Source organism: Podarcis liolepis (assembly GCF_965112155.1).
Source record: "Podarcis liolepis genome assembly, chromosome: 18".
Taxonomy (NCBI): domain Eukaryota; kingdom Metazoa; phylum Chordata; class Lepidosauria; order Squamata; family Lacertidae; genus Podarcis; species Podarcis liolepis.
In genome coordinates, this window is record NC_139572.1 from 2,726,096 (window position 1) to 2,738,943 (window position 12,848).

Consider the following 12,848-nt stretch of genomic DNA (forward strand, 5'->3'; position numbering starts at 1 on the left):
AGCTGGTGGAGGGGAGGGACGTTAAAGAATAATAATTTGCTCTTCAGCATTGCATTTGCAACTGCACTTCGGCTTGCTGGACAGAACAAACCTTCCTCCCAACAAATCAGTTTTGGAGGGCGAAGGGTGCCGTGGAAAGACCCACTGTGCGAGCCGAAGTCCTTTCGCAGAGCTTATTCATTAGATGGATCCAGCCATTGAGTAGTCTGCCAAATCTACTCCGAGGGACTAGACGTGGATGGGGTCTCAGCACTTTGGATCGTTTGTGTCTCACACAGCGTACTGTACTGAGGTGGGGATCGTGGGTTTAAGCTGGAACTTTTGTCCTTGACGGACCAGTTTTAAGAACATCGGAAGAGCCCTGCAGCAGCTGAATGAGGCCAAAGGGGGTCCTATCTAGCCCAGAATCCTGTCCCTAGAGGATGCCCCCTGTGGAAAGCTCACAGACAGGAGCTGAGAGCCACAGCAACTCTACTTCGCACCCTGTGATTCCCAGCATTTGATATTCAGAGGCAGACTTCCTCCGAAAGAACATAGGCATTACTTCTCTGGAGGGATTTCCTGTCAGGAGTGTGTGCAGGAGCCAGGCCTTGTGACCAGTAGGGCTTCGCAGGACTGGGGCCTTCCTAAGTTTGTTCTGGAGAGGCAAGGTGCAGCCGTACAGGTGAGGCTGCTTGGTAACTCACAGCACCTGGTGGCAAGAGCCGGGAAGGGATGTAAGGTCAGCATTTCCCTGTGGCTCTTTGCCACAGCAACTCGTTTCCTGCCTTGCTGCGTTTGGTTTCTTGCTTCCTGATCCTCGGACCTCGGTTCCTGACTCCTTGCTTCTCAGACCCCTGCCTTCGTAACTCCTTGATCCTCAGACCCCTGCCTTCGGGACTCCTTGCTTCCTGACCCTCAGACCCTTGGCTTCCTGACTCCGTAACTCCTTGATCCTCAGACCCCTGGATTCATGACTCCTTGCTTCTTGATCCTCGGACCCCTGCCTTCGTGACTCCTTGCTTCCTGACCCTCAGACCCTTGACTTCCTGACTCCGTAACTCCTTGATCCTCAGACCCCTGCCTTCATGACTCCTTGTTTCCTGACCCTCAGACCCTTGGCTTCTTCACTCCCGGCTCTCGGACCGTCAGATTCTTGGCTTCCTGACTCCTAGCTTCTGGACTCCAGTTCCTGCTCCCACCCCACCATCTTGCCCCCAGTCCCGACGTCCTCAGCTGGGACTTCAATCACCCGTAGACCGGACCGTGATGTTTCCCGCCCCAATTTGGCACTGTGAGGTCCCCAACTGGTATATAGGCTGCCTCAGATTGCCTCGATGTGGACTAGGCTCCTGAGCAATGCACATAAGGCATTCTTTTTGCGTTTTCTTGGACGTCAATCCCACTCCATTGAATAGGGACTTGTTCTCACGTGTGTTCAGCATCACAGCAAGTCGAGGAGGACGGAAGGGAAACGTCCATCGGTTTAATTTGGAGGAAGAGGGGTGGTTTTTTTGGCAATGGGGTTGAAGGCCAGGTTCTCTCTGCCAGGGTTAGGTGCGGTTCCCTCTCCCCACCACGCTGAGCTCCGCAGCAGGTACCTGTTCGGGTTCTGAGACGTTCCTGCTTACCTCGACTCTCTCCTTCTCTCCTCAGGGCCGGCGGTGAGCAAGGCTGTCTTAACAGAGGTGAGCACAGGTGCTTTCTTCTATCCTGACCTTTTCCTGAGACTCAGGATAAACATCAGGGGTCCCACTCGGCGTCCCATCGTCATCCGAACCACGGCAGGTGGTTCCAAGAAAGAATCAGGGTACTGGGGGCAGGCTTCTGGTTTTTTCCATATACCGTATTTTTGGCTCTATAGGATGCACTTCCCCCCCTCCAAAAATGAAGGGGAAATGTGTGTGCGTCCTATGGAATGAATGCAGGCTTTCGCTGAAGCCTGGAGAGTGAGAGGGGTCGGTGCGCAGCTATCTGCAAGCCTTCAGAGCGCCTCGAAGGCTTGCGGGAGCGCACCGCCAACTCCCGCTGCGCTCCCCGGGCTTCAGGCAGCTATCCGCAAACTCCCTGGGTTGTGCGCAATCTTGCTGCTGCTCCTGGACCTGTTCTGGGGGCTGGGGTCGGGGGAAGCTCGGGCCAGCGAGGAGACCAGGAAGAATTAGCTGTGGGATCCCAGAGCGGGGAGTCTTCATAAAAAGGGGAGTGGGAGGGAAGGAAGGGGAATAAAAGATCAGGCGAAGTTCAAATTGAAAGCCAGGCGGAGTAGCTCTGTCTTACAGGCCCTGCGGAAGGAAGTTAAATCCTGCAGGTCCCTAGTCTCATGGGACAGAGCATTCCACCAGGTCGGAGCCATCACTGAGAAGGCCCTGGCCCTGGTGGAGGATAGTCTGACTTCCTTAGGGCCCGGGACCTCTAAACATGGGCCTTAAGGTCCTCTGCGGGGCAGACCAGGAGAGGCAGCCCCGTAAATACGATGTGAAAGCATGGAAAGAACAGTTAAGAGAAAGCCCAGAAGGGGATCGTCTAGTTCTCCCATTTCTGGAGGAAACATAGGAGTTGGGAAGGGCACCCCAGGGCTCATCTAGTCCAGCCCCCCTGCAGTGCAGGAATCTTTTGCCCAAGGTGGGGCTCTAGCCCACAATGAGTTCCTCATGCTCTACCAACTGAGCTATCTCATCTGCTGGGGAGTTTGGCTGGCGTCCCGGGAGCTGCCTGATCTTTCTACACTCCCTGGGGCAGCTTCCCCCCACCGTGGCGATGTTTTGGCTGACCTCAGAATCCTTCCTGCCTCAGGCACCTTCGTTGACGGGGCAGCCGGGGGCCGGCCAGGGCAAGAAGATCGGCCACCGCGGGGTTGATGCATCCGGCGAGACGACCTACAAGAAGGTATCCTTACTGTTTCTTTATATATTTCCTGCCCTTCTCCTAAGGGTCACCAGGGTGGGTTACAGTGTTCTAACACGATATTTAAAGCTGCATTTCTCAAACTTGTTGTTGGACTACAACTCCCATCATTCCTAGCGAGCCGGACCAGTGGTCGGGGGTGATGGGAGCTGTAGTCCAGCCGGGGACCCAAGTCTGAGAAACGCTGGTTTAAAACGACAATTGTGAAAACAAGGTGGGTCCTAAAATATATATGCACCTCAAGAGGTGTGTCTTCAGCAATCTCCAGAAGCAGTATAAGGAAGGTGCCAGAGACAGCTCTGCGAGAAGGCGGTTCCGCAACTTAGGGGCTGCCACGGAGAAGGCCCCGCTCTCGGGCCACCGCATACTCGCCACCTGAGCCTCTTGAGGGCGGAGGAATTACCAGGACGCCCCTCTGTTTTCGAGGGGGCCTGTAGAGAAGGAGGCGATCTTTCAGGTATTTGGGACCTTGAATCGGGCCCAGAAATGAATTGTCAGCCAGTGCAGCTATTTTGAAAGGAGACCTAACCCTAGCCAGTAACTTAGCAGCTACCTTTTGGACCAGTCGAAGTTTCAGCCCTCTCCCACGCGCAGCCCCACGTACAGCACATTAGCAGAGCGTCGGGTACGGCGGTGGGTTCTCCTGGCAGATAGATGGAGGGGTGAGCCAGAAACCGATGCCCCCACCCCCGCTTGGGGAGACCATGGCATAACCCCACCCGCTATGACCCTGTCTGTCCTCAGACCACGTCCACCACACTCAAGGGAGCCATTCAGCTGGGAATCGGCTACACGGTGGGGAACCTGAGCTCCAAGCCCGAGCGGGATGTCTTGATGCAAGATTTCTACGTGGTGGAGAGCATCTTCTTCCCCAGGTAAGTTGGCTGCTGGAGGCGGCAGGGCGAAGCCCAATTTGAACAGCAGCTCTTGGCCACAAACTGTCAGTATCTCAGCACGCAGTCAGAGGTAACTGGCCTCCCCCGGGCAACCGACTGAGATGCTTTGTTGACCTTCCCGTCTGCGTCTCCCGGCAGGATACAGGCAAGCCCATAAATCGGCGATCCTCCTCAAACGTGAGAAGAACACACCCTCCTCCCTGCATTCCCCCAGGGAGGGGAAAAGAGACAGACAGGAGTCTATTTACATTTCTTTATTCCTGTCATTTCAGCAGTACAGAGAAACGTGACTGCACTCTCCAGACTCCAGCAGTAGAGTCACAACTCCACCCCTGTACTTCCAGTACAGGCCAGATGACACTCTGAGCTAACATCCGGTGCTCAGTACAGAGAATAGACTGCCCCTTTTCCCGAACAGTACAGTTCCAGACAACAACATCCTGTTTTGCATTCCAGCCACCTGCAGCTGGCTTTTGCATTGCTGCTTTTTCCCAACACAAACGTGACAGGATTCTCAAAAGAGATGTGAGAGCAAGCCATTGCCCTATAACAAGAGCTCCGTAGGCAGAAACCGTTTCGGGTTAGAGAAGAGAGAGAGTGAGCTGTTTTCTGTGTCTTCTTCTTCCTCCCGTGCCACAGCGAAGGCAGCAACCTCACCCCAGCGCACCACTACCCCGACTTCAGGTTCAAGACGTATGCGCCCGTCGCTTTCCGCTACTTCCGAGAGCTGTTCGGCATCCGCCCGGATGACTACTTGGTGAGGACAGCTCCTTTCCCCTCTTCCAAAGGGCAACCCCCCCCCCCCAGGCTCGGGCGTCTTCGCGGTGGGTCTCAGAGGCCCCTCAATTTGCCCGCCTCTTAGTTGCCATTAACGCCTGCCGCGTCCTTGAACGCCTTTTGCCTTCTCCCTCTTTCCTTCCCGCCCAGTATTCCCTGTGCAACGAGCCCCTGATCGAGCTGTCCAACCCCGGGGCCAGCGGCTCCCTCTTCTACGTCACCAGCGACGACGAGTTCATCATCAAAACCGTCATGCACAAGGAAGCAGAATTCCTCCAGAAGCTGCTCCCTGGCTACTACATGGTACGTCCCAGCGGAAGAAGCTCTCGGGGCTTAGCAGGAATCCGCAGAGATGTAGAGACTCGCCAGGGTGGATAAAAATCAATGGTTTTTAAAATAGAAATAATAACCCCCACGTTGGGCAAAAAGATCCCTCCATTGCAGGGATTTGAACTCTGTGCAGGTTCTCTCCTCCCAGCAGGGATTGAACTCTGGTCCCTCTGCATTCAAAACCCTTCCCCTACCCTTTGAGAAAGCTCAGGACAGTTTCTGTACTGCTGTGTCAGGGACGGTGCTGAGGAGGGGCTGCGCTGAGGAAGAATGGTGGGAGCCACCCCCTACTCCTGATCCTGAATCTTCCCAGGAAGCAGGACAACAGTATAGATTTGGAAGAGTGGTTTGCAGAGGGGCATAGTCCAGAAGGCAGAAGCTGGGAAGTACTGGACGGGGAAACAGCTAGCAGAAAGAAACACTAGCAGAGAGAGGGTTAACAGATTCACAGTCTCTGGAGAGTATCCACCCACCCTCCCACCCACAAAGTCCTGGAGAGCTCAGAAAGTGTCAGAACAGAAAACACAGAGGCTCCAACTCAGATTACAAGACGTAAGAGTGACGTAGATTAATAGGGACGGAGGGGGAGCGAGTGAGCCTTAATTGGGAGCGCCGCCATTCTGGTTAGATGCTTTCTTTTGTCCTTTGCTGTGTTTCTTAAAGAAACTAACTGGTGAGAATTCCCTTCCGTTTGATCTGCTCATTTACGGCCACGGGAGAGGAAGCCTGATTCCCCAAAGCTTGACATGCTGTATCCTGCTCCTCATTTTTAAATTTGTTGTTGTTTAGTCGTTTAGTTGTGTCCGACTCTTTGTGTCCCCATGGACCAGAGCACGCCAGACACTCCTGTCGTCCACTGCCTCCCGCAGTTTGGTCAAACTCATGATGGTAGCTTCGAGAACACTGTCCCACCATCTCGTCCTCTGCCGTCCCCTTCTCCTTTGCCCTCCATCTTCCCCAACATCAGGGTCTTTCCCAGGGAGTCTTCTCTTCTCATGAGGTGGCCAAAGTCTTGGAGCCTCAGCTTCAGGATCTGTCCTTCCAGTGAGCACTCAGGGCCGGTTTCCTTCAGAATGGAGAGGTTTGATCTTCTTGCAGTCCATGGGACTCTCAAGAGTCTCCTCCAGCACCAAAGCATCCATTCTTTGGCGATCAGCCTTCTTGATGGTCCAGCTCTCACTTCCATACATCACTATTTTCAAATTTCTGTTGTTGTTATTTTAAAAACCTCCTCTAGAACTTGAACCAGAACCCCCGGACGCTGCTGCCCAAATTCTACGGCCTCTACTGCGTCCAGTCCGGGGGCAAGAACATCCGGGTGGTGGTGATGAACAACATCCTGCCCCGTGTGGTGAAGATGCACCTAAAGTACGACCTGAAGGGCTCGACCTACAAGCGCCGGGCCTCCAAGAAGGAGAAGGAGAAGTCCAGCCCCACCTACAAGGACCTGGACTTCATGCAGGACATGCCGGACGGGATCATGCTGGACACGGACACCTTCAGCGCCGTGGTCAAGACACTGCAGAGGGACTGCTTGGTAGGTTGTGCGGGGGACGCAGATGGCGCTGTGGTCTAACCCACTGAGCCTCTTGGTCTTGCCGATCAGAAGGTCGGCGGTTCGAATCCCCGCAATGATGGGGTGAGCTCCCGTTGCTCTGTCCCAGCTCCTTCTACCCTAGCAGTTCGAAAGCACACCAGCGCAAGTAGATAAATAGGTACCACTGCGGCAAGAAGGTAAACGGTGTTTCCATACGCCCTGGTTTCCGTCACCCTGTCCCATTGCGCCAGAAGCTGCTGGTCCCTTATTTTCAAATCTGTAAGTTGACAGCTATGCGTCAGTCTCCTGGTGCCAACTCATCGCAACCCAGCCCCTACTCCTCAGCGTCCTGCCAGTTCCTGGTTTTGCGTGCTTAACTTGTGAAGCAAAACCAAGGCCGTGCCATTGGTCAAGCCCACTCTCTTCTCCCCAGGTGTGCTGTGCTGTCACTTTTGCCCTGAGTAGGACTCAGTTTCCCTTGTGTCATTAGCGGGTGGCTGTGCAGGCGTGTGTGTTTGTGTGTGTGGCCAGCCCATAGCTGTCAACTTCCAGATTTGAAAATAAGGGACCAGCAGCCGCAAAAATAAGGGATCAGCAGCCAAAACAAGGGATTTTAGTCAGCCCGCTCCTGAGCCAAAGGCAGAAAGCCCAGCCAGCAGCCAAACGAAGCCTCAAGCGGTGATTCCCACAGCGCGGCAACCCGGCAAAGGGGACGCAGCAAGGGAAACCAGCGTCACCTCTCCGCTGGGAAGCGCTGAGCAAAGGCGAGTCCCCAGGCAACGCGGCCAATTTGATTGGCACAAGGCATGCAAGCTCCACCCCCCAGTCGTTCTTAGACTCCTTATTGGGTGAGCAACGCAGCCAAGCAACACAGTTGGAGCCTCCCTCCTCCCTGGCCGGCAGGGAGGGAGGGAGGGAGGGAGAGGAGCTGCTTCCTTTGAAACCCGGGAAATTTAAGGGACATCGTCAATAAGGGGCAGCAGCGGGACACGGCGCTGGGATAAGGGACTTTCCCGCCAAATAAGGGACGGTTGACAGCCCACTCTCTTCTCCCCAGGTGCTCGAAAGCTTCAAGATCATGGACTACAGCTTGCTCCTGGGGGTGCACAACATGGACCAGCAAGAGCGGGAGCGGCAGGCGGACGGGGCCCAGAGCACCTCCGACGAGAAGCGACCAATGGGGCAGAAGGCCCTGTACTCCACCGCGATGGAGTCCATCCAGGGCGGGGCCGCCCGCGGGGAGTCCATCGACACGGACGACACGTAAGTGGAGCAGGGGGTGGGGTCTGCCTTTGCCCCTCTTCCCTTGCAGACGCCGTCAGAAGCTGAAAGAGCTGCCCACCAACACTTTGAATTGTGCTTGGAAACTTCTAAAAGTCAGATAGTTGTTTATTTCCTTGACATCCGATGGGAGGGCGTTCCACAGGGCGGGCGCCACCACCAAGGGCCTCTGCCTGGTTCCCTGTAACTTGGCTTCTCGTAGTGAGGGAACCGCCAGAAGGCCCTCGGGAGATGGACCCAGGTGTCCGGGCTGGATGATGGGGGTGGAGACACTCCTTCAGGGATACAGGGTCATTTACGGCTTGGAAGGTGAACACCAACACTTTGAATTGTGCTCGGAAACGTACTGGGAGCCAATGTAGGTCTTTCAGGACCAGTGTTCTGTGGTCTCGGCGGCCGCTCCCAGTCACCAGTCCAGCTGCCGCATTCTGGATTAGTTGTAGCTTCCGGGTCACCTTCAAAGGGAGCCCCACGGAGAGCATATGGCAGTAGTCCAAGCGGGAGATAACCAGAGCATGCACCACTCTGGCCAGGCAGCCTGCAGGCAGGGAGGGTCTCATCCTGCGTCCCAGATGGAGCTGCCCTGGACACAGAATTCACCTACACCTCCATGGACAGCTGTGAGTCCGAAATGACTCCCAGGCTGCACACTTGGTCCTTCGGGGGCACAGTCACCCCATTCAGAACCACGGAGTCCCCACAAACAGTACCTTTGGCTTGTTGGGATTCAACCTCAATCCGTTAACCGCCATCCACCTTCCAACTGCCTCCAGGCACTCGCACAGGACATCCACTGCCGTTGCTGGTTCTGATTTAAAGGAGAGGTAGAGGTGGGTATCATCCGCCTATTAGAGAACCCCCAGCCCAAACCTCCTGATGCCCATCATTATAAATGAACGAAGCATTGAGCGTGTTTCTGGTTGCTGCCAGTGGATGTTGACAGGTCTGGTCTCTCTCTTCTCCCCTCTCAGAATGGGTGGCATTCCAGCCGTGAACGGCAAAGGCGAGCGCCTTCTCCTCCACGTGGGAATCATCGATATCCTCCAGTCCTACAGGTAGGTCTTCCCTCCGTGTCTCCTCCGTTTGTGGGCGATGAAAATAAGTTGGGCTTTCGATCTCGGGGTCGTGGCTTCGAGCCCCACGTTGGTCCTGTGTTTCAGGGCATTGGACTAGAACGGTTCCTTCCAACTCTTCAATGTTATCATTCTCTGCAGCCTCCCTCCTGAGTTCTCTCTCCACTGTGGGGTTCTGTGCACCCCCCCCACCCAATGATTTGTTGTTTAGCCGTTTAGTCGTGTCCGCCTCTTCGTGACCTCCTGGACCAGAGCACGCCAGGCCCTCCTGTCTTCCACTGCCTCCCGCAGTTTAGTCAGACTCATGCTGGTAGCTTCGAGAACACTGTCCCACCATCTCGTCCTCCGTCGTCCCCTTCTCCTTGTGCCCTCCATCTTTCCCAACATCAGGGTCTTTTCCAGGAAGTCTTCTCTTGTCCTGAGGTGGCCAAAGTATTGGAGCCTCCGCTTCAGGATCTGTCCTTCCAGGGAGCACTCAGGGCTCATTTCCTTCAGAATGGAGAGGTTTGATCTTCTTGCAGTCCATGGGACTCTCAAGAGTCTCCTCCAGCACCAATGATGCTTGGCTCCAAAACTGTCTGTCGCTTGGCACCATCGTACCCGATGGCCAGCTCTGAGCCCCATAAGACGCACATACATTTCTATAGGGCGAAAAATACGATAATTATGTCCAAACCTCACTGCGCGCACAGCTGATTCAGATACCCGGACAGCCAGAGTTCGCCCACTTCGTTACTTGTTTGTGGTTTGCTTGTTGACAGCAGCAGTTTGGGGGCAGAAGCCACGGGGGGGGGGCATTGAGAGAGATCGGACAAACCAAGCTGCCAGGGGCGGATTGGGCAGATTGGTTTTTCCTTTGCCTATCACTTGCTGATGGCTGCAGCAGCCATTTTGGGGAAGAAACCATGGCCGGCTGCAGTGGCGGGGAGAGATAGCGGATTAGAAATGTTCCCATTAGAGATAATAGAAACGATTGGCTTGTTGCGCAAACACTCGCCTAACGTGTGTCTTCCTCCCCCAATTTCCCACCCTCCTTTCTTCCTTTCGCAACCCAGGTTCATCAAGAAGCTGGAGCACACGTGGAAGGCTCTGGTCCACGACGGGGTGAGTTTCGGCCCCACAGGCCACTCGGTTCGCAGAGCTGCTTTTGCATTTAACCTGACGAGCTGTGTTTTATTTTCAAAGTTTAAAAACTGCTCCCAGCACTCGCTGCCTCAGAAGGAGCATACCGTATTTTTCCGTGTATAATCAGAGGTTATTTTAAAAGAATTCTAAAAACTGGGGGTCGTCTTATAGACGGATAGTGGAGAGGTGGGACGAGCGATTGTTGGTTGCCGCGAGCAGGTGACTGTTAGCGGTGTTTTTGCGGGGGGGGGGGGGTTATTAAAGATTTCAACACTGTACGCCGGCTCCCTCGGCCAGTAAAGCGAGATGAGCGCCGCAACCCCAGAGTCACCTGCGACTGGACCTAACGGTCAGGGGTCCCTTTACCTAATTGTTGTAGATATGTATGTATGTTTGTACACACCATGTACATCCCTGGAACATAAGGGTGATACAGTTGTACCTTGGTTTTTTGAACAGCTTAGTTCTCGAATGTTTTGGCTCCTGAATGGCCCAACCCGAAAACGACTGTTCCTGCAGCCAATCGGAAGCCGTGCTTTGGTTTCCGAATGTTTTGGAAGTCGAACGGACTTCCGGAATGGATTCCGTTCGACTTCCAAGCTACAACCAAATAAACAAAAGCAAATAAATACATAAATGCCCTTCATTCGTTTTTCTTTTGATTTCTTTGTAACGTGGCTTTTGATTCTTTTCTTTAAGGGAGAAAGTTGTAAACCCATTAGAATTTCTTTTTATTTTGGAAATGTGAAGCAAATACAGAAATCATCTAAATGAGCCATGTAACTAAATAAATAGCCATTCCGAGATGATAATCAAAACAGGAAGCTTTAATCAGGGGTGCTGTTAGGCGGGCTCCCAGAAACAAACCCCACCCCTCCAAAAAAAGCGTTTACCGTATTTTTCGCTCTATAACACGCACCACACCATTACACGCACCTAGTTTTTAGAGGAGAAAAACAAACAAAAAAATATTCTAAACGAAACAGTGGATATATGATTTTTGTGGTTCATGCTGTGGCCACAGACATGTGATCTGACAGTGAGTTTGGAGTAGCCCAATGCAAAAATCCTGAGGATCCATGTGGATCCATGCTTTGTAACCACGTTTTTGCACCACTGCGGCCTCAGGCAACAGTGGGTGCGTGATTTTTTTGGTGCAAGCTGTAGCCATGGACATGCTATGTGATCTGCTGGTGAATTTGGGGTGACCCGTGTAAGCGGCTCCTCTCCTCTCCCGCTTTGCTCCTTTAAAGCAAGCAGGCTCTCTGTCCCTCTCTCCTCCCCACTCAGAGGCTCTTCTCCCGCTTTGCTGTTTCAAAGCGAGCCACGGAGGAGGGAAGGAAGGGGAACCATGGATCCTCTGCTCACGACTGCAGCAGATCCCCCCCTGCCACCCGCAGGCATTCGCTCCATAACACGCACAGACATTTCCCCTTACTTTCTAGGAGGAAAAAAGTGAGTGTTATGGTGCAAAAAATACGGTAATTTATAGCTTTGCAAAGGTGAATCGCAGCAGGGACTTGACTCTGGTTTTGTTCTGCCTGGCAATTGCGGATAATGACTCCTCCCTCTCCCTCCCTGTTTCCCTAGGACACGGTGTCGGTACACAGGCCCAGCTTCTATGCAGAGAGATTCTTCAAATTCATGACGAACACGGTGTTCAGGAAGAGTACCTGTAAGTGTGTGTGTGTGTGTGTGTGTGTGTGTGTGTGTGTGTGTCGTCTGTCTGCTTTTGCTGGGGAGAAAAACTGTGCCAGCCGAAACCGGCTTTGCATCTCCTCCACGTTCCCTTCGGGGTTACAAGTGCTAGGAGTTCCTTCCAGTAGCACCTTAAAGACCAACTAAGTTAGTTCTTGGTATGAGCTTTCGTGTGCATGCACACTTCTTCAGATACACTGAAACGGAAGTTGCCAGATCCTTCTATATAGTGAGAAGGTGGGGAGGGGTATTACTCAGAAGGGTGGTGGGAATGGGAGATTGGCAGGTAGCTGAGATGAGCCTGTTGACGACTCTTAACAACTGTAATAGTTACAGATAGGTAGCCGTGTTGGTCTGCCATAGTCAAAATAAAAAAATTCCTTCCAGTAGCACCTTAAAGACCAACTAAGTTAGTTCTTGGTATGAGCTTTCGTGTGCATGCAGACTTCTTCAGATACACTGAAAGAGAAGTTGCCAGATCCTTCTATATAGTGAGAAGGTGGGGAGGGGTATTACTCAGAAGGGTGGTGGGAATGGGAGATTGGCACGTAGCTGAGATGGATTCTTATCTCATTATACATGACTAAGCCATTTCTCACCTTCTCACCCCTTGCCTTTTCCTGTAAGACCTATTGCAGTCGTTAAGAGTCGTCAACAGGCTCATCTCAGCTACCTGCCAATCTCCCATTCCCACCACCCTTCTGAGTAATACCCCTCCCCACCTTCTCACTATATAGAAGGACCTGGCAACTTCTGTTTCAGTGTATCTGAAGAAGTGTGCATGCACACGAAAGCTCATACCAAGAACTAACTTAGTTGGTCTTTAAGGTGCTACTGGAAGGATTTTTTTATTTTGACTATGGCAGACCAACACGGCTACCTATCTGTAACAAGTGCTAGGAGATTGCTCTTCTTAGCATTTATTACGTTTGTGTTGGTCCTTGGCCCCACCGCCCCCAGGTATTTCACCCACCCACCCCACCCACGTTGCAGCCCACAAGAGAAGGCTCCACCACTCCCACCAACCTAGCAGTTCGAAAGCACACCAGTGCGAGTAGATCAGTAGGTACCGCTGCAGCGGGGAAGATAAACGGCATTTCCTTGCGCTCTGGTTTCCGCCACGGTATCCCGTTGCACCAGAAGCGGTTTAGTCCTGCTCTGCCCCATGACCTGGAAAGCTGTCTGCGGACAAACCGAGGACCTGGGAATATCTGCCTAGACCAGGCTTCCTCAACCTCGGCCCTCCAG

General features: G+C 53.2%; 1 protein-coding gene and 1 long non-coding RNA gene across 14 annotated transcripts in view; one reads left to right on the forward strand and one right to left on the reverse strand.

Annotated features, from left to right (window-relative positions):
* The window catches only part of PIP5K1C (phosphatidylinositol-4-phosphate 5-kinase type 1 gamma), a 41,808-nt gene that overhangs the window by 10,007 nt on the left and 18,953 nt on the right, over positions 1-12,848 (forward strand). For all 13 annotated transcript variants that reach the window (XR_014520991.1, XR_014520992.1, XR_014520993.1 and 10 more), the window contains exons 2-11: positions 1,636-1,667; positions 2,773-2,865; positions 3,628-3,758; positions 4,419-4,536; positions 4,707-4,859; positions 6,124-6,423; positions 7,481-7,686; positions 8,676-8,759; positions 9,833-9,881; positions 11,493-11,577. Coding sequence is in view for 10 of the 13 variants with exons in the window: in XM_083483790.1 (XP_083339916.1) it covers positions 1,636-1,667; positions 2,773-2,865; positions 3,628-3,758; positions 4,419-4,536; positions 4,707-4,859; positions 6,124-6,423; positions 7,481-7,686; positions 8,676-8,759; positions 9,833-9,881; positions 11,493-11,577 (1,251 nt within the window). In the remaining 3 variants the exon portion in view is untranslated. The remainder of the gene's footprint in view (positions 1-1,635; positions 1,668-2,772; positions 2,866-3,627; positions 3,759-4,418; positions 4,537-4,706; positions 4,860-6,123; positions 6,424-7,480; positions 7,687-8,675; positions 8,760-9,832; positions 9,882-11,492; positions 11,578-12,848) is intronic.
* The window catches only part of LOC310697639, a 57,648-nt gene continuing 46,990 nt past the window's right edge, over positions 2,191-12,848 (reverse strand). The window contains exon 3 of the long non-coding RNA XR_014521126.1: positions 2,191-2,389. This is a non-coding gene — a long non-coding RNA (uncharacterized lncRNA). The remainder of the gene's footprint in view (positions 2,390-12,848) is intronic.